Source organism: Ovis canadensis, chromosome 16 (assembly GCF_042477335.2).
Source record: "Ovis canadensis isolate MfBH-ARS-UI-01 breed Bighorn chromosome 16, ARS-UI_OviCan_v2, whole genome shotgun sequence".
In the NCBI taxonomy this organism is placed as follows: Eukaryota; Metazoa; Chordata; class Mammalia; order Artiodactyla; family Bovidae; genus Ovis; species Ovis canadensis.
Window position 1 is genome coordinate 46,736,039 of NC_091260.1, and position 24,755 is coordinate 46,760,793.

General features: G+C 39.4%; 1 protein-coding gene across 1 annotated transcript in view; it reads left to right on the forward strand.

Moving 5' to 3' along the window:
- The first annotated feature begins 2,104 nt into the window (after positions 1-2,104).
- The window catches only part of MROH2B (maestro heat like repeat family member 2B), a 77,956-nt gene continuing 55,305 nt past the window's right edge, over positions 2,105-24,755 (forward strand). The window contains exons 1-11 of the mRNA XM_069556579.1: positions 2,105-2,132; positions 3,331-3,392; positions 5,690-5,800; positions 7,048-7,207; positions 8,307-8,405; positions 11,028-11,182; positions 16,465-16,605; positions 16,972-17,064; positions 17,153-17,222; positions 19,151-19,264; positions 20,387-20,460. Coding sequence (XP_069412680.1) covers positions 2,105-2,132; positions 3,331-3,392; positions 5,690-5,800; positions 7,048-7,207; positions 8,307-8,405; positions 11,028-11,182; positions 16,465-16,605; positions 16,972-17,064; positions 17,153-17,222; positions 19,151-19,264; positions 20,387-20,460 — 1,107 coding nt within the window. The remainder of the gene's footprint in view (positions 2,133-3,330; positions 3,393-5,689; positions 5,801-7,047; positions 7,208-8,306; positions 8,406-11,027; positions 11,183-16,464; positions 16,606-16,971; positions 17,065-17,152; positions 17,223-19,150; positions 19,265-20,386; positions 20,461-24,755) is intronic.

The window sequence follows — 24,755 nt, forward strand, 5'->3', positions numbered from 1 at the left end:
TTGGGAACATAGTGCTCCCATAGTACACATAGGGTTGAGTGGTATCATTTGACAAGTCACACTGAAAGGGGATGGTTACATCATACGCAGAGAGACACCCTAGTTCTTTAGCAAGTTGAACATCAGCTCCCCTGCAATCAAACATCTAGAAACAATACATCATTAGTTAGCACATGCCATCCTACTAGCTTTGAGAATTAGGGTTTAGCATGCTTCTAGGGCTTCAGAGAAATCAAACCCATATTGTGCTAGCCTAGCACAAAAAGTAGGAAATAATAGGAAAATGACTTTTTATATATATATATATCTGCAACACTACTTTATGAAAAGAAAGATCTATGGGTAAGTTGCTTTATCTGAAAGAACATTTAACAAAAAGTTGTTTTGATTGCCCTGATTAATAAATTACAAAGTCAGCATAAATCAGTCATCTCCCAACTTCCCTAACCTCTGTGAAATCAAGAAAATCTTTATGTACAGACACTCAAAAAGATCATTTGCCACCATTCATGAAAAGAATAAGAAATTGATTGTAACAATCACCTGAATCACTGTCTTCCTTAGTATTGATTCTATTTCACAGTGTTCTTTAAGATTCTAAAAGCACATCATTTCTAACATTTTCATTTCGCTATAAGACATTAAGAGATTCGGGTTTCCTCTCATCACCTCATCACCTCTCCGACCCGCTAATTCTTAGCCTTTCCTCCAATGGGTGAGTGAGTCATTGTTCTGAAGATGAGCAGCTGCTATTCTCACCAAAACACAATGAAGACCCTCCAAGGAAGTGCTAAATTTTCAATTATCCATGAATGGGTGATTGCACAAAGATCTTGGCAAGTGCATCTCAGACTTCAGTGGACCTAAGAATCAGTCAGAGTAATCATTCAAAATACAAATTCCAAGCCCCTTTGTAATTTACCAGGTATGAGGTGTCCCTGGGGGTGGAAATTTTTAAATAAGGACAACAGGTGATTCCTGATATAACACACTTGTGGACCGCACTTTGAGAAACAGTGATGGTGACTTGGGAAGCTGACAATGCTTCTAATCAGCAGCTTACTGAAGACCTCTGTAACAGATCCAGAGTGAAAATACCTATAAGAAGGACAATGAATCCAAAGGTTTAGGCGAAAGCATCCAGCCTTGGAATCTGAAATATCCTTAATGAAGGGAAGATAGCTGGAGAAGCAGCAGTAGCTGAGACTTGTCCTGGGCCCCTTTCCTCAGCCCCTTCACACCCAGACCTACAGACTGCTGGTATCCCACTCGCACTTCCTCTGACATCTACCACCTTAACATACAATCTGGACATACACTGAAAATGGTGAATAGGTTTAAGTTTGACGGTGCGGGGAGAACAGACTGAAGTACTAGTCACGTTGAAAGTATTATAGCCAAGAGATCTGGATAAAGAATGACTTGAAAATAAGAAGAGAGAATGAAGTCAGAGCAAAAAACACCCTGAGCCTGGAGTGGGGGCAGTATCCAGATCAAGCCAGCGACAGAGGGAGTGGGGAGGGAGGCTGAGAAGGTCTGGGCTACTGCTGTCGGTTGGACATTCCATCCAACTGCCCGTGGTGGGCATTCCAGTCCACTGAACATGCCTAGTTTGTGTGACTGACTTTCACCAGGTAGAACAATCAACAAGGTCACCATAAAATTTTGACCAACACCAGGCCAGTAAAGTGACCACTGAAAACAATTTCCAAATTTGTGATCAATGGACCCACGTTTAAGGAGAAGAACTCCTTTGGTCTACCAAAATGGTTTGAGCTTCAGTCTCTAATTTCCTCCTTCTCAGATACTCTGGTCTCCACCAAAAGGACACTATTTGGTGAGATGAAGCCATTTTGTTGGTCAGCAGGAGCTCAGAAGCAAGAAAATGTCCCAGTGGTAGAATACAGCATCATCTTCCTCAGCAGCAGCCCATCGCTGGAAGTTTCCAGAGCATTGTGCCAATCGAGTGTTGGAGGGACTTTCATTTAGAGACCCTTATGTGAGCCTTATGTGAGAAAATTGCAAACCTGTTTCTTGGACTTGTTAGCCTTACTGTTTCTGATACTTAGGTGCTGTCTCTTAGAGAGCCTGAAACAGCCAAGACATGGCTGAGGACATGGAGGAATCTGCAGGTAAGCATCACTGGACCCTGAGGAGTTAGATATTTTGTGTCTGTGTGACCATATACATATGGTGGGGGATAGTGAGCATGATTGAGGGAGATCTGTACACCTGAAAAGGTTTTATGAAAAATTATATTAAAGTAAGATTGTTTCTCTCTACTCTCCCTTTATTCCAAAATAATAAAAATCACCAGATTATAAATTATAAGTATAAAGGACCAGTGATGGACAGGGAGCCTGAGAGATGATTGTGTTTTACCTCTTTAAAAATGTATAGTCTATTTGAAGAGAAAGTGGCTACAACACAAAGGCAGTTTCTTGTTTAATCTTCAGTGCTGGCAGAGTCCTTTGGAAATATTCTGCTTTGCCAAAAACGACTGTATGAAAGGGTGATGTTGTTTGATTTGGAGGCTTGTGGAAAATCATTACATCCAAAAAGATCCCTCCTACCAACTTGCCATGTGGTGTGAAATTTCTCAGTTCCCTTGACTCAAATATGTCTTTTCAGTTTTCCAATGTGGTTTATTCAAATAATTCCTGGAATGTGCAAGTCAAAAATATCTGGATCATTTTCAGAAAAGAACAAGGTTGCATGAGCATGGTATCAGAAGAGCTGGCAGGCCCAGAAGGGAAGTCAGAGAAAAAGAGGATGCGAATAATTAAGATGGAGGGGAGCATGGAGGAAGGAGGTAGAAAATAACCAGCTCTATTACACTTCTGCCTTCCCCTGCTCAAGTCAGGCATAAGGGGCTCAGTTCATGGAATCTGAGAGCTGAACCTTGCTGAAGAGGATATAGAGTGATACCTACATGACTGGAGGCATAAATTGGGACATAGCATCTTGTGTCTTCCCCTCCGTGTTTAATTTAGGTTTTGAAGAAAAAGTACAAAGCATCTTCTATTGTCAAGTATATGAAATACACATGACACTGTTGCTGCTGTCAAAGAGCTGGCAGTCAGGAGGGAAGAGGAGGAAAGTAGGAGGAAGGGAGAGAGGGAGAGAGAAAAGAAAGGAGAGAGAAGGAAAGAAGAGAGAGGAGAGAGACAGAGAAGGAGAGAAAGAGAAGGAGATAAAGAGAGGGAGAGAGAAGTGAACACTGCAAAGTAATTAACAGGAGGGCATTTCAGCATGTGGTGTTTTTTTTTTTAATGTTTACAATGTTGTATTAGTTTTTGCCATATTTAATTCTTTTCCCATCCATTTTAGAGATTTTGGGAGATATTAACCTCACTCTTGGCTTGCTGAACAAGGAAGATAATATTAGCAAGGTAAGGAAAACAGAGAAAAATCTCTTCCCCACTCACTTTTTTAGTCCAGTTATTGCAATATTTCATCTGCATCCTTCTTTGCTTCAACTTCTTTTCTTTTGGGCTTCTTAAGTGGTATTCAGTTTTTCAGAAAATGCACTTTTCATGGCAGTCATTTTAATGTTTCCACCATGACACTTGGCATTTGAGGATTCAGAATATCCAGTTGTAGAAGCTAGCAAAAGAATGTCCCCTTCCATATCCTTATGCAGACAGATGTGGAAAGAAGGGGATGTCAGAGTCACAACCACGTGGGTTAGAGCCTACTCCTGTGTACTCTGAGGGTTAGCAGACATTTTTTGGTGCAGACCAAATGTTTTATGAATGTTTTGGATAGGACCAAATGACCTGCAAGGAATTTGAGGGCTCCTATGAGAAAATTCTCAAAGATCAAACCAGTCAATCCTAAAGGAAATCAACCCTGAGTAATTCACTGGAAGGAATGAGGCTGAAGCTGAGGAGCCAACACTTTGGCCACCTGCTGGGAAGAACTGACTCACTGGAAAAGATCCTGATGTTGGGAAAGGTTGAAGGTGGGAGAAGGGGGTGACAGAGGATGACGTGGTGTGTCCATCATGGACTCGATGGACATGAGTTTGAGCAAACTCCGGGAGACAGTGAGGGACAGGTGTGCTGCAGTCCATGGGGTCGCAGAGAGAAGGACAGCACTTAGCAACAGAACAACAGACAGCAATGACCCATCTACAGTGCTATTTCACAATAGTGATGGATTTCTCTGAGACTTGAAGGTTTTTCTGGCTTCAATAACCTTTTGTAAAATAACAATGCTACCCTTCATAGAACACTTATCTAGGGCACTTGATTCTTTCCAAACAACTATGCACTGTATTATGCTCACTCCTCACAACTTTGTGATATAGGTATTGTTCTTTCCATTTGGCAGCTAAGAAAATTGAGGCCCAGAGAAGCAACATGCTTGAGAACCGTAGACAAGCCCATCTGACTCCAAAATAATGTTTCTAATCATTATTCAATGTAACCTCCCTGTGAAGGGCAGTGCCTACACCTTTATCTCTTAATCCAGAGGTTCTCAACCCTGACTCCATATTAGAATCCTGTACGCAAAGTGAATTATCTCACACCTTAAACACAGGCATAGTACCTCAAGGTAACTATGAGGCTCTTGGAGATTTCAGAAGACCAGTCTCTCATCTTCCAAAGGCCTTGTGGCCATCTAAGAGATTGAGAAGAGCCCTCACACACAACATCTGCTCAAGCCATGTCATTCCCAGAGGCTGCAGCTCAGTGGAAAGGAGTTCACAAATTCTCCTCCACAAAGGCATAGATGAAGTAAGGGCTTACAAATCCCCTTTAGGAACAAGTTGCATAACTTTGCAGCCTCTTTGGGAATCACATCATATTCCTTGATGCTATAGGTGCTCTTTGGTAGTAAAAGCAACAATTAGGGTGATGGGCATTTCCATTGCCCTGAGGGCCCTACAACAGAGAATTTCAAGAGACTTTAGTATGTCAAGTAGCCCATTCCTGCCTTCAGTTAGATATTGCCTTAGAAATATAATCATATTAAAACAGGTTTTAGAATGAACTTTGCGTTACCTATAAGCCTTTGATTCCTAAAGATGCATATTATGTTAAGTGCATGTGTGCTCAATCATGTTCACTTCTTTGCTACACCATGGACTGTAGCCTGCCAGGCTCCTCTGTCCTTGAAATTTTCCAAACAAGAATACTGGAATGGGTTGCCATTTCCTACTCTAGGGAATTTTCCGGACCCAGGGACCAAACCCACGTCTCTTGGGTCTCCCACATTGGCAGGCAGATTCTTTACCACTGTGCCATCTGGGAAGCCCATATTATGTTAAGGAAGCCTCAATTAGGATATATAAAATCTCATAGGGATACATTCAGAGAAGGCGATGGCACCCCACTCCAGTACTCTTGCCTGGAAAATCCCAGAGAGGAGCCTGGTAGGCTGCAGTCCATGGGGTCGCAAAGAGTCAGACACAACTGAGCGACTTCCCTTTCACTTTTCACTTTCATGCATTGGAGAAGGAAATGGCAACCCACTGCAGTGTTCTTGCCTGGAGAATCCCAGGGACAGGGGAGCCTGGTGGGCTGCCATCTATGGGGTCACACAGGGTTGGACACGACTGAAGTGACTTAGCAGCAGTAGCAGGGATACATTGCTTAGTTTAATGGTATTATTCATCTGGACATTATCTGACTCTTTTAGTTTTGCAACTCAAATTTCTGTGTATAACTTTGTATGTTCACAGGAAGACATTTATGGTCATCTCACTTCCATTATTCAGAATACCGACATCTTGGATGATGCAATTGTCCAAAGGTTGATTTATTATGCTTCTAAGGACATGAGAGATGACAATGTAAGTTTGATCCTCAATGATGCATCAGTGTCAGGGCCAGTAACAGGTCTTTATGTGATGCAACTGCACCCATGTAGACATCCAGAAACTTTTTTACATCACTACAAGGACCATAGATCACTTCTATTTGTTTTTCATGGTAACTTGGATATTATTTACCCCATCATAGATGAGGAAACCAAGGTAGAGCTTTGAAAAGTTTTAGAAATAATATTTCATTCACTTTTAGATGAGGATGTTGGTGCTTAGAGAAACTGTTTGCATAGTAACACAGCTATCTATCAACAGAATGAATAAACTAGAACCCAAATTTCTTGGCTCCCATGTGAATTCCTATCTCTTCATATGCCTAATTGTCCATGTATACTAAGCATTGTATCTTAAAAGTTATTTGTAGAAGTAATTTGAGTCTTACATTATTTCCTTCCAGAAAGGATTTTTGCTTGTTTACCTGCCAAGGCACAAGCAATCTAATTTCAGGGCTTGGGATTTTTCTGGGCAACTTCCGTGACTCAATAGTCTATGGAGAGCCAATTTAACCTTCCATATCAGTGCAGCCTTTTGGGGTCTTAAGCCTGAAAAGTAAAACATAGGATGACCAGGATCTCACTATTGGTTGGCCCTGAATTCTGACTATTGTCCCAAAAAGCTGCAAAGCATTCTCAAAGGCAGGGTTTATATCTCTGGATTTGCAGTCTTGTCCAGATTGCAATTCAGTAATTCATTCCACCTTATATTGTGATTGTCTTTGATGTTTCTATAAGTATATTTTTTAATATCTTGCCCAGCCCTTTTTCTTCTCCTCAGCAGGAAAATGGACCAAATTGACCTCATTCACCATTACCAAAAGCAAAGGCCCCTCCAAATATCTCCATTACGGATAATTAGATCAGGACAATACTAAAACTCAAAGCTCTGGACTCCCAGCCCATTTTTCTTTCTCCATTCCCTTCAGTAATTCATATCACTTAAACATAAATCTTAAGTTCACGGTACCTGATTAATTAGCTAGAAAATATGCATTGCCTTGAGCTTACAAGAACTCTATGAAAACCTGGCTTTGAGGTGCTTTTGAATTACCTCTGCTTCCCAGCTGCTGACATCTACCCTAGAGTCTTCCACACATGGTTTGTGACAGCCTGTTCTCCCTTGTTTGAAAAGGTAGAGAACTTATAAATATTACGTTAACTATTTCCCCTCTGCTGATTCTTGCTGGTTGTTACTGTTATTTTCCTTTTCTTCTTCAGATCCTCAGAGAAATCAGAATGCTAGCTGGGGAGGTATTGGTGTCTCTTGCTGCACATGACTTCAACTCTGTAATGTACGAATTACAAAGTAACTTCAGGATTCTGGAGCTACCAAATGAGTTCGTTGTGCTTGCCCTGGCTGAACTGGCAACCAGCTACGGTACGGAGGGAATAGCCTCCACATTTTCCCTGGGAAATCATCATTTTAATTTTCTAAACCCAAATGGAAGCAAACAGCAGAGGGGGAGGGTCTCTTCTACTTCCTTCTGTACTAAAGAAATACTGACAGCGACGTCTGGGCTACTGTTTGTGAGCTTGGATGGGCCTGCTCACCAGTCATGGGCCCACGCTGCTCTGAATTTGGCTGGATTCTTTCTCCCACCCTCACCTTTCCTTTCATCTGGCTTTGCAGAAGCACATTTTCCACAAGCCATATTCTGCAAACCACTCAACTCTTACATGAAGTAAGGGTTTCCTAGGATGCTTTTTTCTAAACTACTTTATTTAACACATATTTATGGAGCACCTATCACCTGTGCTAGGCCCTGGGGGTACAGGCAAGTTCTTGTGGGAGGGATGAACATTAATGAAATAATTATCCAAGTAAGTAATTGCTATGAAGCAACAGGTACAGACAACTGATAGAGGCACCTTATTTTAAGGTGCTCTAACTACAGTAAATCCCCCAGATGTGACTGAGTTCCATTCCAAGAGCGTGTTTGTAAACCCAGTTTGTTCGTTCAGTCCAACAAAGTTAGCCTAGCATGTTCTGCTGTATAGTACTGTACTGTAATAGGTTGATAATAATTTTCACACAAATAATACATAAAAAATGAACACAAAATGTGAAGAAAATACTTTAATTTTACCATACAATACCTTGAAAAGTACAGTAATCTCAAGCTACATCACCAGAGCTTTTGTGCTTGCTTCCAGACATGAGGGGCTTGGAATAAAAACACTATACTTCTGTACTGTCTACAGTACTGGACGGTAAAGAACATATCTGCTTGCACATGACCTTGTATACCAGACACATGAACTAACGTATGAGACTGGACATGCAATTGCACATTCTCATCTCTGAAAGTTTGCAACTTGAAAATTCATATGTAGGAGACTCACTGTACAGCCTGGCACTGGGGAGTGGGCATGGGGCAGAATGGCTTCCCACCACACCTCATCTGCTTTGAAATGCTTGTTAACTGATGATGGTTTGCAGAGCTGTGACAGAGCTTCCTCTTGTGCCCTTCCTGCAGTGTCCCAGAGTATTCCCTTCATGATGATGACCCTGCTCACCATGCAAACCATGCTCAGGCTGACCGAGGAGGAGAGGATGAAAGGCGCTTTCTGCATTGGTGGGTATCCCTGTGGTTTCCCCTTTGTTTGTTAAAACTAGACTATAAGTGGAGCAAATGCCTTATTTTTCCTTTTACTCTTATCCTTTCTAGTAATAGTATCTACCATTTACTGAGGGCCTTCTACTTGGAAGGCCTTCTGCCAGGAGGAGTTACCCTTATCCATCCTCACTGCAATTCTACAAAGTACTATTAGCCCATTTTACAGATGAGAAACTGAGGGTCAAGGGAGTTAAGCGATTTTCTCTCAAAGTCATGACAGTCAATGTGATGGAGAGGTGGCATTCAGATCTATATGACCACCCTGTCCATATTCTTTCCACTGTCCTACGTAGTCAGTTTCTACTAGTCTCCTTTTTCAACTGGACCACACTTTCTCTAGTGATTATGAGATCTTACTAGCTCTTAGCTATGGGCTAAATTTTGGTATCTCTTTGTAATGCAATATTGTGAAAATGATAAGTAGACAATCTAATAAAAATACAAGCAATCATAAAATCAAGGAAAATGGGTAAACAAAGTATGGTCACAAGCCCCTTCTACCTCAAAACTGAAAGACATCTATAGTAATCAACAGTCTGCCGAGGATGACTTGCCCTTCAGTTCCTGGAAAAAGCATTCTCTGCACAAGAGGTTTCTGGGATGAGTCTGAAGACCTGGACTCTCTCCTCTGACCAGTCACTGAGCCATCAGGTGATTCTGTCCTTCTCTCAACCTCAATTTCACCTCTTAAGACAACAAATGAAGTGACTGCTGGGATTCCTTCCACCACTGACACCTCTGTGACTATTATTTTATAGTATTTTAAGGCCCATGCTGTCAGAACTGTCTTCTTTACTTATCATCCAAGTCTTCTCTGTTCTATTTTGCCCATTTCTTCTTGTCTGTCCTCAGTGAAGGTAAGATTTGTACCTGATAAATATTGAGAATTTACTATCTACCTGGGTACTGCCGTGGGTATTTTTAGATTATTCTTTCACTTAACCCTCACAGTTACTGCATTGAGTGGATAACTATTTCAGTTCATTTTACAGATGAGAAATTGAGGCTTAGAAAGGTTAAACAGCTTGCTTGCAATCACATAACCAATACTTGGCAGAGACAAGATGTGAAGTATGATGGTCTAAGGACTCAAACTACTCTACTAGATATAGCAGTTTTCAATATTTTTTTATTTTCCCTACTTACCATCACAGTTAACATTGTGTTCCAGCAAAACAACATTTGGTGCCGCTAAGTGCATTTCTACCTCCAGTATTAATAACCAAGAAGGTAAAAGAAAATAAAATCAGAAATCACAATGCAATGAATAAGGGAATTCTTATCTGTGTATTATAAAGTTATCTAAGTGCTCTTTGGTCCTAAAGCAACTTTGCCTGACTGCCAGTTAAGGTTACATGTCTATACTATAAAGAAAATATATACAATTTAATAGCCATCCATCTAGCTGTGCAATCAATCAGCAAAGAAACAGATGTTGTGTTTGTTGTTTCAGAATATCAACAAACAAGGTATGTATACCACATGCACAAAATAGACTTGAGAAAATGCAGAAATAGATTTGAGAACATGAGATTATATGAGAGAGTCTGGAGGGAGAGGAATAAACCAATAAATGATCAGTTCTAAAGCTAAGCTACTCGGCATCTTTTCCATAGTATTGTGTGACATATCCTTGAGAGAGTATAATTTTTTAGTATCTAATACAAGGGATAGCATGAGGAGCTGAAGGAAAAAACAATTATTTAATGCCCTGATGCAAGTATATATGATATTTTGCAGGTTCAAGATTTTTAAGTTTTATTAAAGTAAAATGTACATGGAGAAAAACATAATTACCATAAGTATACAAAGTGCTGAGTTGTCACAAAGTCAGCCATCCATTTGACCTCCACTCAGGTTAAAACTGTGGACATTACTAACTCCTTAGAGGCCCCCTTCGTCTTTTTTCCCAATCATCACCCTCTCCATCTTCTCCAAGAGTAAGCACAATTGTGGATTCTAACACCACAGGTTAACTTCGCCTATTTGTGAGATTCATGCACGTTGTTTTGTGTCCATGGAGCCCATCTTCATCTCTGTTTACAGTTACATGTCTATATGGTAGTTTTTCCATCCTACCTGTTGACAAATAATTTGGATTGTTTTCTGTTTGAAGCTATTACCAAAAAGTGAATAGAAACATTATTGTACAAGGTTTTTAGTGCCTAAATGTATGCATATCTAAGGGCTGTATACCTCAGAGCAGAATTTCTGAGTCCTAGATAAAGCATATTCAACTTTGGTTGATAATGTCAAACCATTCTCTAAAGTGTTTGCAGCAATTCATACTCTCACTAGCAAAATGTCAAAATACCAGCTGTACTTTAGTCTTGTCAATACTTGACACTGACTGTCTGAAATGGTAGCAATTCCGGATGGTATGTTGCAGTATCTCATTATGGTTTCAATTTACATTTCACTAAAGTGGCTGGAGCACTTTTTTATAAATTCATTTGGTACTGTCATAGATTTTATAGAAATTAACACACATTTGTTAATCATCAGTACGCTCTTCTCAGATTATATTATGGCCCATCCCTCTTGATATTGTTCTCAGTCTGTGGTTGTTTTTAAATGCAGCCCTAGAGAAGTTCAGCAGAGCCATCTACAAGTATGTCAACCACTGGAGAGATTTCCCCTACCCCAGATTGGATGCCAACCGCCTCTCTGACAAGATCTTCATGCTGTTCCGGTATATCATGGACAAGTGGGCCTCCACGACCTCGCCCATGCAAGTGAGTGGGGCTCAGTGTGACTTCACCTAGCTCTCCTCGCATCCCGATTGAACTTCCTCTTCTCTTTTTAACATGATAATTCAACTTAGTTCTTTTGGAAAGTGATGGGTTATATTTTATCTGGTTTATTAAGTCTTTTGTTTTTCCTGTTTCAAATCACTATTTACTCATTTATTTCAAATAATATTTGTTGAGTCCCCATGACATGTCAGATATCATTCCACATACTGGAGATACAGCAGAGATTAAACAGACCCAAATCCCCACTCTCATGGAACTGACATGCCTATGTGTGAAGAGAACAATAAATAACTAAAATGAGCAAAATATATTGAATGTTAGCTATATCATAACCCATATTTGGACTGAGTCACTGATTACACCAGTCCACAGAAATTTGCTGTGTCTATGACTATCACAATGAGTTAAAATGACATCTAAAGAATGAGAATGACCATTTCATAATAGTGTAATGCCTTCTAAAGAATAGATTACAAAGTGCATTCATATATATAATCCCATCCTAATCTTGCTTAATTGCTATAATTTTTTAAGTAAGCTTATTTATATTTTATTTTAATCTCTTTATTGCTATATTATAAAAGATTTAACATTTAGCTACCTTCTCTAGTTTCTTCTTTATATTTTGAGCTATTAATTTTTGTAACATGCTGAGATGGTGAAATCGTGAGCAAACATGAAATTTTTAAAATACTCTGTAGAGGTCTTTTATGGAAGCCACTTGAAAAGCAACATGCAGTTTAAATTTGCTCACTACAAGAGTTAGGCAAGTAACAAGAAGGTGCACAAAGGAGTAAGAGAGCGCAGGGGGAGAAACACTTCACACCCATTGAGTACTGGAAAGGCCGTGACACTAGACCTGAGCTTGCAGCCTATGAGGTCATCTACTGCTGGGGAGATGCAGTCACTACAGAGGGGAAAACTCACTGAAGCGTAGGTTGGAGATGGGATAACGTGGCACTTGAGTGAGTTAAGTGGGAGGAGGGGAAGTAGGGTGAGGAACGTGAATATAAAGCAGCAGAAACAAAAGAAACCCAAATGGTGATCTTGGCCAACAGAATAAAGAGCCTTGAATTCTACACAGGATGTTTTTTAAGAAATAAGAAAACTTGGGAGGACTTAAGAAGAATGAGATCTTAGACACTAAGGAGTGATTTTCAAAAAGCAAAAACAGATCTACAGAGGCCATTGTTATGGTGCTCAAATAAGGAAAATCTTAAAACAGGTCCACTGCATGGAAATGTGGTAGAACCACCTCTCAGCTGACATACAGTCTTAAGTGAAATAAATGCTTACTGTTGTTAGCCACTAAGCTTTTAAAAATTTCTTTATTTTTTAATTGGAGTATAATTGCTTTACAACGTTGTATTAGTTTCTGCTGTACAATAACATGAATCAGATACGTGTATGCATATATCCCCTCCCTCTTGAACCTCTCTCCCACCCCATCCCACCCCTGTAGGTCATCCCAGAGCACTGAGCTGAGCTCCCCGTGCTATACAGCAGCCTCTCAAAAGCTCTCTGTTTTATGCAAGGCTGTGTCTATATGCTTATGCTAGTCTCTCAATCCATCCAACTCTCTCCTTCCCCCGTTGTGCCCACAAGTCTGTTCTCTACATCTGCATCTCTATTCCTGTCCTGCAAATAGGTCCATTGGCACCATTTTTCTGGATTCCAAGTATATGTTTTAATATACAATATTATTGCATTGTATATTACAATATACAATATGCAAAGAGTTTTCCTCTTTCTGACTTACTTCACTCTGCGTAACAGACTCTAGGATCCTCCACATCACTACAAATGACACAATTTTATTCCTTTCTGTGACTGCCACTAACTTTTGAGATGGTTTGCTCTATAGAAAAAATTAACTAATAGATAAAAATTATATAATATTAGGTAGAGAAAGCAGAATATAGAACTACAGATTAAAGAATGATGTCAGTTTTTAAGAAATTAAAATACATAGAGAAAAAGAGAGAAAGGAAAAGGTCAAGTAAAAAAAAAATGTATTAAAAACATACCCAATACTGCCTATCCATGAGTACTGCGGGTACTATGTTTTCGGCTTCATCCTAATTTTTGTGATTTCTAAATTTTTATCATCAATATATATTGCATTTATATTTTGTGAGTATTCACTTTTCATGTCATGTGGAAGCCAGAGTATTGTGGACTGAGAAATAAATGGAAGGTAGGCAGTGGAGATAACAAAGGCAGACCACTCCTTCAATAAACTTTGATATGCAAGCAAGAAAAGAGAAAGAGAATTGGGTGAGGATAACAGTGGGGTTGAAGTGATATGGACTCAAAGAATTTTTCATGTCAGGGAGATTTTTAATTTGTTAATATATTCTCATTAGTTGCAGAGCACAGGGAGTTCTACTTAATTCCCTGTGGTGGCTTGAATGGGAAGGAAGTCCAAAAGAAAGGAGATATACATATGGTTGATCCATCATCCTGTACAGCAGAAACTAACACAATATTGTAGAGCAACTATACCCCAATAAAAGTTCATTTAAAAAGAAACCCCCCCCAAAATGGAAAAAATCTACATTGTTCGTAAAATAAACTTATAAGTAAATTTTCTAGATTATTGACATTTTAAGCACCATGATGTTTAATAATATTATTCAGAATAATAATAATATTCAGAGGAATACTGAAGAAAATTAAATATGTTTCATGAAAAAAAATTAATTAAAAACAATTTAGTCTGTGGGAATTTGAATAGAATTTATATCCTACTATTGTGTGAAAATTATTTAAACCTTAATTATGTTGATTGGCGCATGGTGCTTTTCAGATCTACTATATCCTTCTACTTTTCTGTATATTCTATTAATTTTTGAGAGTTTAATATTGAGAAACTCCAATTAAAATCTTAATTTATTTACTTAAAAAATAATTGTAATATATAGTGGAACTGCATGTAACATTGTTCTGTATTTTCCAAGTCTCCTGTAACTGTGCTATTATCATACTTTCGTAATTTAAAAAATAAAGAAAGAGAACAAGTTTTTAACAAATTTGTTAATATAGTAAAATAAACTGACCATTAGAATGAGATTAAAGAAATAGAAGGGAGGGGCAAACATTGAAATGAGCATAGATATGGATATGGATGTAGATACAAATATAAATATAACTCTTCATCATACAATGAATACCGTGATCTTAGCCTAAATATTTTTTGAAAAAACCCTGTTTGGTTGAAAGCAGTAAGGAAAGGTTTTTGGAAGTATCTAAACCTCTTCCAGACATCATGGAATGTGAACTCAAGTGGGCCTTAGAAAGCATCACTACGAACGAAGCTAGTGGAGGTGATGGAATTCCAGTTGAGTTATTTCAAATCCAGAAAGATGATGCTTTGAAAATGCTACGCTCAATATGCCAGCAAATTTGGAAAACTCAGCAGTGGCCACAGGACTGGAAAAGGTCAGTTTTCATTCCAATCCCAAAGAAAGGCAATGCCAAAGAATGCTCAAACTACCGCACAATTGCACTCATCTCACATGCTAGCAAAGTAGTGCTCAAAATTCTCCAAGCCAGGCTTCAGCAATATGTGAGCCATGAACTTCCAGATGTATAAGCTGGTTTTAGAAAAGGCAGAGGAACCAGAGATCAAATTGCCAACATCTGCTGGATCATCGAGAGAGCAAGAGAGTTCCAGAAAAACATCTATTTCTGCTTTATTGACTATGCCAAAGCCTTTGACTGTATGGATCACAAGAAACTGTGGAAAATTCTGAAAGAGATGGGAATACCAGACCACCTGATTTGCCTCTTGAGAAGCCTATATGCAGGTCAGGAAGCAACAGTTAGAACTGGACATGGAACAACAGACTGGTTCCAAATAGGAAAAGGAGGACGTCAAGGCTGTATATTGTCACCCTGCTTATTTAACTTGTATGCAGAGTACATCATGAGTAACGCTGGGCTGAAAGAAGCACAAGCTGGAATCAAGATTGCCGGGGGAAATATCAATAACTTCAGATATGCAGATGACACCACCCTTATGGCAGAAAGTGAAGAGGAACTAAAAAGCCTCTTGATGAAAGTGAAAGAGGAGAGTGAAAAAGTTGGCTTAAAGTTCAACATTCAGAAAACGAAGATCATGGCATCCGGTCCCATCACTTCATGGGAAATAGGAAAACAGTGGAAACAGTGTCAGACTTTATTTTGGAGGACTCCAAAATCACTGTGGATGGTGACTGCAGCCATGAAATTAAAAGACACTTACTCCTTGGAAGAAAAGTTATGACCAACCTAGATAGCATATTGAAAAGCAGAGACATTACTTTGCCAACAAAGGTCCGTCTAGTCAAGGCTATGGTTTTTCCTGTGGTCGTGTATGGATGTGAGAGTTGGACTCTAAAGAAAGCTGAGCACCAAAGAATTGATGCTTTTGAACTGTGGTGTTGGAGAAGACTCTCGAGAGTCCCCTGGACTGCAAGGAGATCTAACCAGTCCATTCTAAAGGAGATCAGTCCTGGGTGTTCTTTGGAAGGAATGATGCTAAAGCTGAAACTCCAGTACTTTGGCCACCTCATGTGAAGAACTGACTCACTGGGAAAGACTGATGCTGGGAGGGATGGAAGAGAAGGTGATGACAGAGGATGAGATGGGTAGATGGCATCAGGGACTCGATGGACGTGAGTCTGAGTGAACTCTGGGAGTTGGTGATGGACAGGGAGGCCTGGCGTGCTGCAATTCATGGGGTCACAAACAGTCGGACATGACTGAGCAACTGAACTGACAAAAGCTCTTCCTGGTATACTGCTGCTGCTGTTGCTGCTAAGTCGCTTCAGCCATGCCCGACTCGGTGTGACCCCCATGGACGGCAGCCCACCAGGCTCCCCCGTCCCTGGGATTCTTCAGGCAAGAACACTGCAGTGGGTTGCCATTTCCTTCTCCAATGCATGAAAGTGAAAAGTGAAAGGGAAGTCGCTCAGTACTGTCTGACTCTTAGCGACCCCATGGACTATAACCCACCAGGCTCCTCCATACATGGGACCTTCCAGGCAAGAGTACTATACTGAGAAATGTACAAAAAGCAAAGTGAAATATTTTATTATGTACTTATGTAAAGTATAATAGTTACTATATATATTATTAATATATAGTTATATATTATACTTTAAATAAATATACTAAACTTATACATAATATGTATAACATACATAAGTATATTATACTTATGTAAAGTGTAATTAAGTATTATACTTTTTCTAAGTATTTGTTTGCTGCCTCTGCAGATTTTGGCCATCATTAAGGCTCACGGCCCCACAGTGAGCTTGCTGCTCCATCGGGAAGACCTCTGTGAATACGCCCTTGGCCAGGTCCCGTGGCTCCTTAACCAGTACAAAGACAAAGAGATTGACTTTGACGTCACTCAGGTGAGAGCCACATCAGAGAAACTGATTCCCACGGTTGTCCAAAGATCATCCTGAAGGATGTTCATTCTCAGGAGGGGTTAAGGAACTCAAACATGTTTTGGGGCAGCTGAATTTACATACCTCCCCGGAAATATGAGGTAGAGAAGCAGTAGGCCTCTGAGATGGCAGAAACTCCAGAAAGGAATTCCTGTTCAAGCTGCTGGGGCACTGAACAAGGTAAGGCAGCCAGAATCACGAAAGAAAACGGGTAACCACTGGAAGGATAGGGGTATGTTCTCCTCACAGCACATGATCATTTGCCTTCCACATCCTGGGCTGCCGCTCCGCAGACAGGCTCCAACTGACCTTGGAGAGCTTTTATTCCAGAGTCTAAGACAGATACTGACCGCAGCAGTCCTTTACGGTGTCAGCCTCCCGAAGGCCTTGAGGAAGGCCATCTTCATCAGTTTACTCCACCAGGTAAGAAGACCATGCTGTCAAACCTGTTTCATTGTCACCAGTTTTGTGTTTCATGTCTAGCCCCTTAATTTTTTTTCTTCTCATTCAGGTGTGCAGAGTTCCAGAGCCTCCAGAAAAAGAAAATGAAATTGAAGCTTCAAACTGTTTCCTCATTCTAGGTAGGACTCAGCATCCAGTAGGCTTTTAATTAAAGTGTCTCAGAGTGGTGATGACAACAAGGATGAAGTGTGAGCAAACTGCCACTTTCGTCACTTTCACACATACACACCAAATGTTCCTTGGACTCACACTAGTCTGTTTTTTCATACCCTACCTGTTCTGAGGAGTGCAGTAGGTGGGGTGACCAATTATCCTGATCTGCCCAGGACTGAAGGATTTCTGGGAAATTAGAACTTTCAGTTTTAAAACCAGAAAAGTCCCAGACATATTTTGGATATAAACTCCTTACTGGGTATGTGGTTGGCAAATATTTTTCCCATTTCATAGGTTGCCTTTTCATTTTGTTGATGGTTTCCTTTTCTTAGCAGAAGCTTCTTGGTTTTATGGAATCCCATTTGTTTATTTTTGCTTATGTTACCTCTGCTTCTAGAATCAAATGAAAAATCATTGCTGAGACCAATGTCAAGAAGCTTAGTCTCTATGTTTTCTTCTAGAAGGTATACAGTTTCAAGTCTTATGTTCAAGTTTTAAATCTATTTTGATTTAATTTGTGTGCATCTGTATTTTTTGAGGTAACAATCAGATTTCTTTCTTTTCTACATGACTGTTCAGTTTCCCAGCACCATTCACTGAAGAGACTAATCTTTCTGCATTGTATATATTCCCAGATCTTTTGTTGAAAATTAATTGACCATATATGCTTGGGTTTATTTCCAAGCAAACCAGTGTGAGTTGGTAGCCCTAAGCCTAGGAAATACATTTTTTCTTGGTATTTGTGATTATTAGAAACTCTATCAAACTAATGTTACACTTTTTTTCTTCCCTGTCAACTCTTGGTATTTATCCCCTACCATTTTCTCCAGCCTTCACTTTCCTTTTTCCTCTTGCTTTCACATCACAATCTTGCCCATCACCGTGTTAGAATCTACAACCTGACGCAGGTTGCAGAGCAAACACTGGGGTCCCAGGGTCAGGAAACAGAACTATGTCCTAGTGTAGTTTCTCAGGGCAAGGGACAAGAACAATCCTATGCCTCCCATACCTGCACCCTCTCCAAAATATGTCATCTCCACTATCTCACTGCATACCTTTCTAATATGGTCTTCTGCTGCTGCTAAGTCGCTTCAGTTGTGTCCAACTCTGTGTGACCCCATAGATAGCAGCCCACCAGGCTCCCCCATCCCTGGGATTCTCCAGGCAAGAAAACTGGAGTGGGTTGCCATTACCTTCTCCAATGCATGAAAGTGAACAGTGAAAGTGAGGTCGCTCAGTTGTGTCCGACTCTTCGCTACCCCATGGACTGCAGCCTACCAGGCTCCTCCGTCCGTGGGATTTTCCAGGCAAGAGTACTGGAGTGGGGTGCCATTGCCTTCTCCATCTAGTATGGTCTAGTTCTCTCCTAATCAGCCCCTCTGTTTCTATGCTTTCCAGTTCTCTATGTGCCAGCCTAATTAACTACTTCGCTTTATCATTTCCAGCCCACACCTCCCCACTCTATCCAGACCTTTCTTCAGTTTTCTCTGCTTCCTCGCTACCCCCACCAGCTGCACACCTGGTGAAGCATCACTTTGATCTCTGCCTCCATGTTCACAAGGCTTCCATCTGTGTCTCTGTCCGTGTCTTCTATTCATCTCAAGACACCAGCTATACTGAATTAATACAACTTCATCTTAACTCGATTTCGTCTACAAAGAACATAATTTCAAAATAAGGTTACATTCACAGGTATTAACAGAAGTGGGCCTAGCTCTCTTAGGGACCAAGCTGTTAAATTCTGTATACTAAAGAAGTATGGGCCTAATAAAATCTGATTACCAACCAAAGGGTGACTTTGACAATTTTCGTAGAATGATCGTCTTCCCATTCACAAGAATTTTACCTAAGGCGAAAATGAGTTCTTTTGACTCCAGTATTTCTTATCCCACAGCCCATTCAAACCCTGCAGACCTGATGGATTTTTTTGATGAACAAATGAGAAATAATAATGAAGCCATTCGAATGGGAATCTTGACTTTGTTAAGATCGGCTATCAATGCGGAGGGTAAGAATAGGGATGACACCGGAGTTGTCTTTTGTATTAAGAAGCAAATTGAAACCTGTGCATTGCCTCTAATTTGATCCTGTGTCTTTGGAAAGTTTACAGAACATCATATTCAAATAAAGTGAAAGTGAAGTCACTCAGTCGTGTCCGACTCTTTGCAACCCCATGGACTGTAGCCTACCAGGCTCCTCCCTCCATGGGATTCTCCAGGCAAGAGTACTGGAGTGGGTTGCCATTTCCTTCCTCAGGGTATCTTCCCGACCCAGGGATCGAACCCAGGTCTCCTGCATTCCAGGCAGACGCTTTAACCTCTGAGCCACCAGGGAAGCCCATATTCAAGTAAAGCTAGGTTTTCTTAGTTGTCTATAATCAATCTACTACTTTTAAATAGGCATTTCCAGTTACCTCTGTTCTTTCATGATATTTATGGATGCAGTCAGTAAAGGAATAGAATATTTGAGAATTGAATCTGGAATTGAAAAGAGGTATTGGTTAAGTGGCCCAATAAACTGAGGGTAGGTATAAGAATGCACAGTGTTCTATAAATTTGTACTTTTAGAAAAGAGAATTTAATACATTTTCATTTTTCATTAACTCCAAAAACTGTTTATTTTTGCAATTTCAGAATGCATCTTATAATTGATAGCATCTTTAATTCTCATTAGCCACTATAGTTTTTCACTCTTGGTGCAATATAAACTAATGAGGCCTCATAAAATTAATATGTTAGATTCAATAAAATATGATCATTCATTTTTGTACAATAAAATAATTTTTTTAAAAAAAATCAGTTTGCCCTGTGATTTACTGAAGAATTGGCAGAAAAAACCTGAGGTGGTCTTCAAATTTTAAGGCTAATCCATTAGGTATGATGTATTGACTGCACTTAAGAATCTAACAATTTAAACAAGATTAAACAAAGTGTAACAGAGAACCAAAAAAATAGTCAACATCTATAAAGAGTTGAAAAAGGAGAAGGTAGGAAGGAAGTGAACAACATAAAATGTTAAGGACAAGAGACTTTGCAATTATGTGACATAACTCTAATCGGTTTTCAACAATTCCAGAACATACTGTACTCCTACTGAAGCAGGCCTATCAATTTCTCTCTCTGTCTTTCAGAGCCCAAGTTGAGGGATCATATCACTTCAATTGAAAAAGCAGTCAAAGTCGTCATGGGTGACCTCAGTATTAAAGTAAGAGAATTAATGGGGACTTTTACTTGGATAATGATAGCTTTAGGAGTAAATGAAATGGTTTTGACTCTTTAAGGATGTGCTTATAAGACTGATTTATAAAGAGCTCAGTGATCAATTCTACTTTTATTTTTTTTTTAACTGCAAATATTTTATTTTATTTTTTTTTTATTTTTCCGTTGTATTTTGTTTTTTTTTTTTTTTTAATTTTAAAATCTTTAATTCTTACATGCATTCCCAAACATGAGCCCCCCTCCCACCTCCCTTCCCATAACAACTTTCTGGGTCATCCCCATGCACCAGCCCCAAGCATGCTGCATCCTGCGTCAGACATAGACTGGCGATTCAATTCACATGATAGTATACATGTTAGAATGTCATTCTCCCAAATCATCCCACCCTCTCCCTCTCCCTCTGAGTCCAAAAGTCCGTTATACACATCTGTGTCTCTTTCCCTGTCTTGCATACAGGGTCGTCATTGCCATCTTCCTAAATTCCATATATATGTGTTAGTATACTGTATTGGTGTTTTTCTTTCTGGCTTACTTCACTCTGTATAATCGGCTCCAGTTTCATCCATCTCATCAGAACTGATTCAAATGAATTCTTTTTAACGGCTGAGTAATACTCCATTGTGTATATGTACCACAGCTTTCTTATCCATTCATCTGCTGATGGACATCTAGGTTGTTTCCATGTCCTGGCTATTATAAACAGTGCTGCAATGAACATTGGGGTACAGGTGTCTCTTTCAATTCTGGTTTCCTCGGTGTGTATGCCCAGAAGTGGGATTGCTGGGTCATAAGGTAGTTCTATTTGCAATTTTTTAAGGAATCTCCACACCGTTCTCCATAGTGGCTGTACTAGTTTGCATTCCCACCAACAGTGTAGGAGGGTTCCCTTTTCTCCACACCCTCTCCAGCATTTATTGCTTGCAGATTTTTGGATCGCAGCCATTCTGACTGGTGTGAAGTGGTACCTCATTGTGGTTTTGATTTGCATTTCTCTAATAATGAGTGATGTTGAGCATCTTTTCATGTGTTTGTTAGCCATCCGTATGTCTTCTTTGGAGAAATGTCTATTTAGTTCTTTGGCCCATTTTTTGATTGGGTCGTTTATTTTTCTGGAATTGAGCTGCATAAGTTGCTTGTATATTTTTGAGATTAGTTGTTTGTCAGTTGCTTCATTTGCTATTATTTTCTCCCATTCAGAAGGCTGTCTTTTCACCTTGCTTATAGTTTCCTTTGTTGTGCAGAAGCTTTTAATTTTAATTAGATCCCATTTGTTTATTTTTGCTTTTATTTCCAGAATTCTGGGAGGTGGATCATAGAGGATCCTGCTGTGATTTATGTCTGAGAGTGTTTTGCCTATGTTCTCCTCTAGGAGTTTTATAGTTTCTGATCTTACATTTAGATCTTTAATCCATTTTGAGTTTATTTTTGTGTGCGGTGTTAGAAAGTGATCTAGTTTCATTCTTTTACAAGTGGTTGACCAGTTTTCCCAGCACCACTTGTTAAAGAGATTGTCTTTACTCCATTGTATATTCTTGCCTCCTTTGTCAAAGATAAGGTGTCCATATGTGTGTGGATTTATCTCTGGGCTTTCTATTTTGTTCCATTGATCTATATGTCTGTCTTTGTGCCAGTACCATACTGTCTTGATGACTGTGGCTTTGTAGTAGAGCCTGAAGTCAGGCAAGTTGATTCCTCCAGTTCCATTCTTCTTTCTCAAGATTGCTTTGGCTATTCGAGGTTTTTTGTATTTCCATACAAATCTTGAAATTATTTGTTCTAGTTCTGTGAAAAATGTGGCTGGTAGCTTGATAGGGATTGCATTGAATTTGTAAATTGCTTTGGGTAGTATACTCATTTTCACTATATTGATTCTTCCAATCCATGAACATGGTATATTTCTCCATCTATTAGTGTCCTCTTTGATTTCTTTCATCAGTGTTTTATAGTTTTCTATATACAGGTCTTTAGTTTCTTTAGGTAGATATATTCCTAAGTATTTTATTCTTTTCGTTGCAGTGGTGAATGGAATTGTTTCCTTAATTTCTTTTTCTACTTTCTCATTATTCGTGTATAGGAATGCAAGGGATTTCTGTGTGTTGATTTTATATCCTGCAACTTTACTATATTCATTGATTAGCTCTAGTAATTTTCTGGTGGAGTCTTTAGGGTTTTCCATGTAGATCAATTCTACTTTTAAAAGAACTCCATCTTTCCCTAATAAGATAAACTCTATCAAAATAAAGTTCTGAAGCACATTCAGTTCAAGGGCTTCTTAGTAGGAAAAGAAAAAAAAAAAAAAAAGATTTTGGCCTAGAGCGTGATTCTGCTATGCTAGTTAAATAGTTTAAAACTTAATTGTTAATTATAAAGATGATACTTCTTCCTCCAAAAATAATAACCCTTGAACCCTATTTTGAGCAGAGATATCCTATTTTCCAGTCAGGGAGCACCTATAGAAAGTCTTACATGCAGAATAGATTTCTCAATATCTCCTGATTATCTGATTAAAGTATTTCATGTTGGAACAGACATAGAACTTTTATGGGAGAAATTTTTTAAATTAGCAATTATAGTATTATTTTATATGAAAATCATATTTTATTTGGATCAAAGCCCTACGCAGAAGCCAATGAAGAGGAGAAAATTCCCCCAAGAGGCTTTGGTCACCAATAACTATGGTTAAAATAATCAAACCTATGGCATCCGGTCCCATCAAATCATGGGAAATAGATGGGGAAACAGTGGAAACAGTGTCAGACTTTAGTTTTGGGGGCTCCAAAATCACTGCAGATGGTGACTGCAGCCATGAAATTAAAAGACACTTACTCCTTGGAAGAAAAGTTATGGCCAACCTAGATAGCATATTCAAGAGCACAGACATTACTTTGCCGACTAAGGTCCATCTAGTCAAGGCTATGGTTTTTCCAGTGGTCATGTATGGCTGTGAGAGTTGGACTGTGAAGAAGGCTGAGTGCCGAAGAATTGATGCTTTTGAACTGTGGTATTGGAGAAGACTCTTGAGAGTCTTCTGAAGTCCATTCTGAAGGAGATCAGCCCTGGGATTTCTTTGGAAGGAATGATGCTAAAGCTGAAACTCCAGTACTTTGGCCACCTCATGAGAAGAGTTGACTCATTGGAAAAGACTCTGATGCAGGGAGGGATTGGGGGCAGGAGGAGAAGGGGACGACAGAGGATGAGATGGCTGGATGGCATCACTGACTCAATGGACATGAGTTTGAGTGAACTTTGGGAGTTGGTGATGGACAGGGAGGCCTGGCATGCTGCAATTCATGGGGTTGCAAACAGTCGGGCACGACTGAGTGACTGAACTGAACTGAACTGATGCAATAAATAATAATAGAGTGATTATATATAAAAACTTGATCCAGTAATTGAGCAAATCAACTGAAGCATTGCTAGGATTTCGGGTAGAATAAAAGAGGACAGAAATTTCCAAGAAAGCACTCACTCCTTGGGCAAATATAGAGAAGTTTACCTCTTTCTCCTCAGTTAGGGAGATTACAGAGTCCGTGTGTGCAACCTTGTGATCCTGGTTCCCTGTGAAAAATTATTTTCTTCCTACCCTCCATTAAAAGACCCATTCACTAAGGAATTAGATCTGAGGTTTCTATCTTCCAGGGAAATAATCCAATAAATGAATTGAAGTCAAATTATTAAAAAGTTTGTGACACAGGTTCATAACCATTTATTCAAATCCATAGAGCAAGACACATTTCAGAATTTACCATTTTTCAGATTTGAAAAAAGTGTTACTGTGATAGTAGCCCACAATCAAACCTATTAAGATTTCTTCAAGAAAATGTATGCATATTCACACTACATAGAATGGGTAAAGATGTTGGATGACATCACCAACTCAATGGACATGAGTCTGAGCAAACTCCAGGAGATGGTGAAGGACAGGGAAGCTTGGCATGCTAGAATCCATAGGCTTGCAAAGAGTCAGACATGACTGAGTGACTGAATAACAACAAATAGCTTTAAAACAGCTCAGCCTGAGTTTCTCCACCAAGTTGCAACCAACTTTATGAAAAAAAATTCCAGTTTTCAGTGTCATTTAGAGTTTGAGTTTGTGGATAAGGAATTGTGGAACTTTATTTCAATGTGCCATCTTTCACTGAGGATTTTTTAAGTGAGGCAGTGTTTTTAGCCTTTTCATAGGGTAAAACAGAAAAGGAAAAGGCTTTATTTTGGTGGGGGGTGGGCCTCCAAAATCACTGCAGATGGTGATTGCAGCCATGAAATTAAAAGATGTTTGCT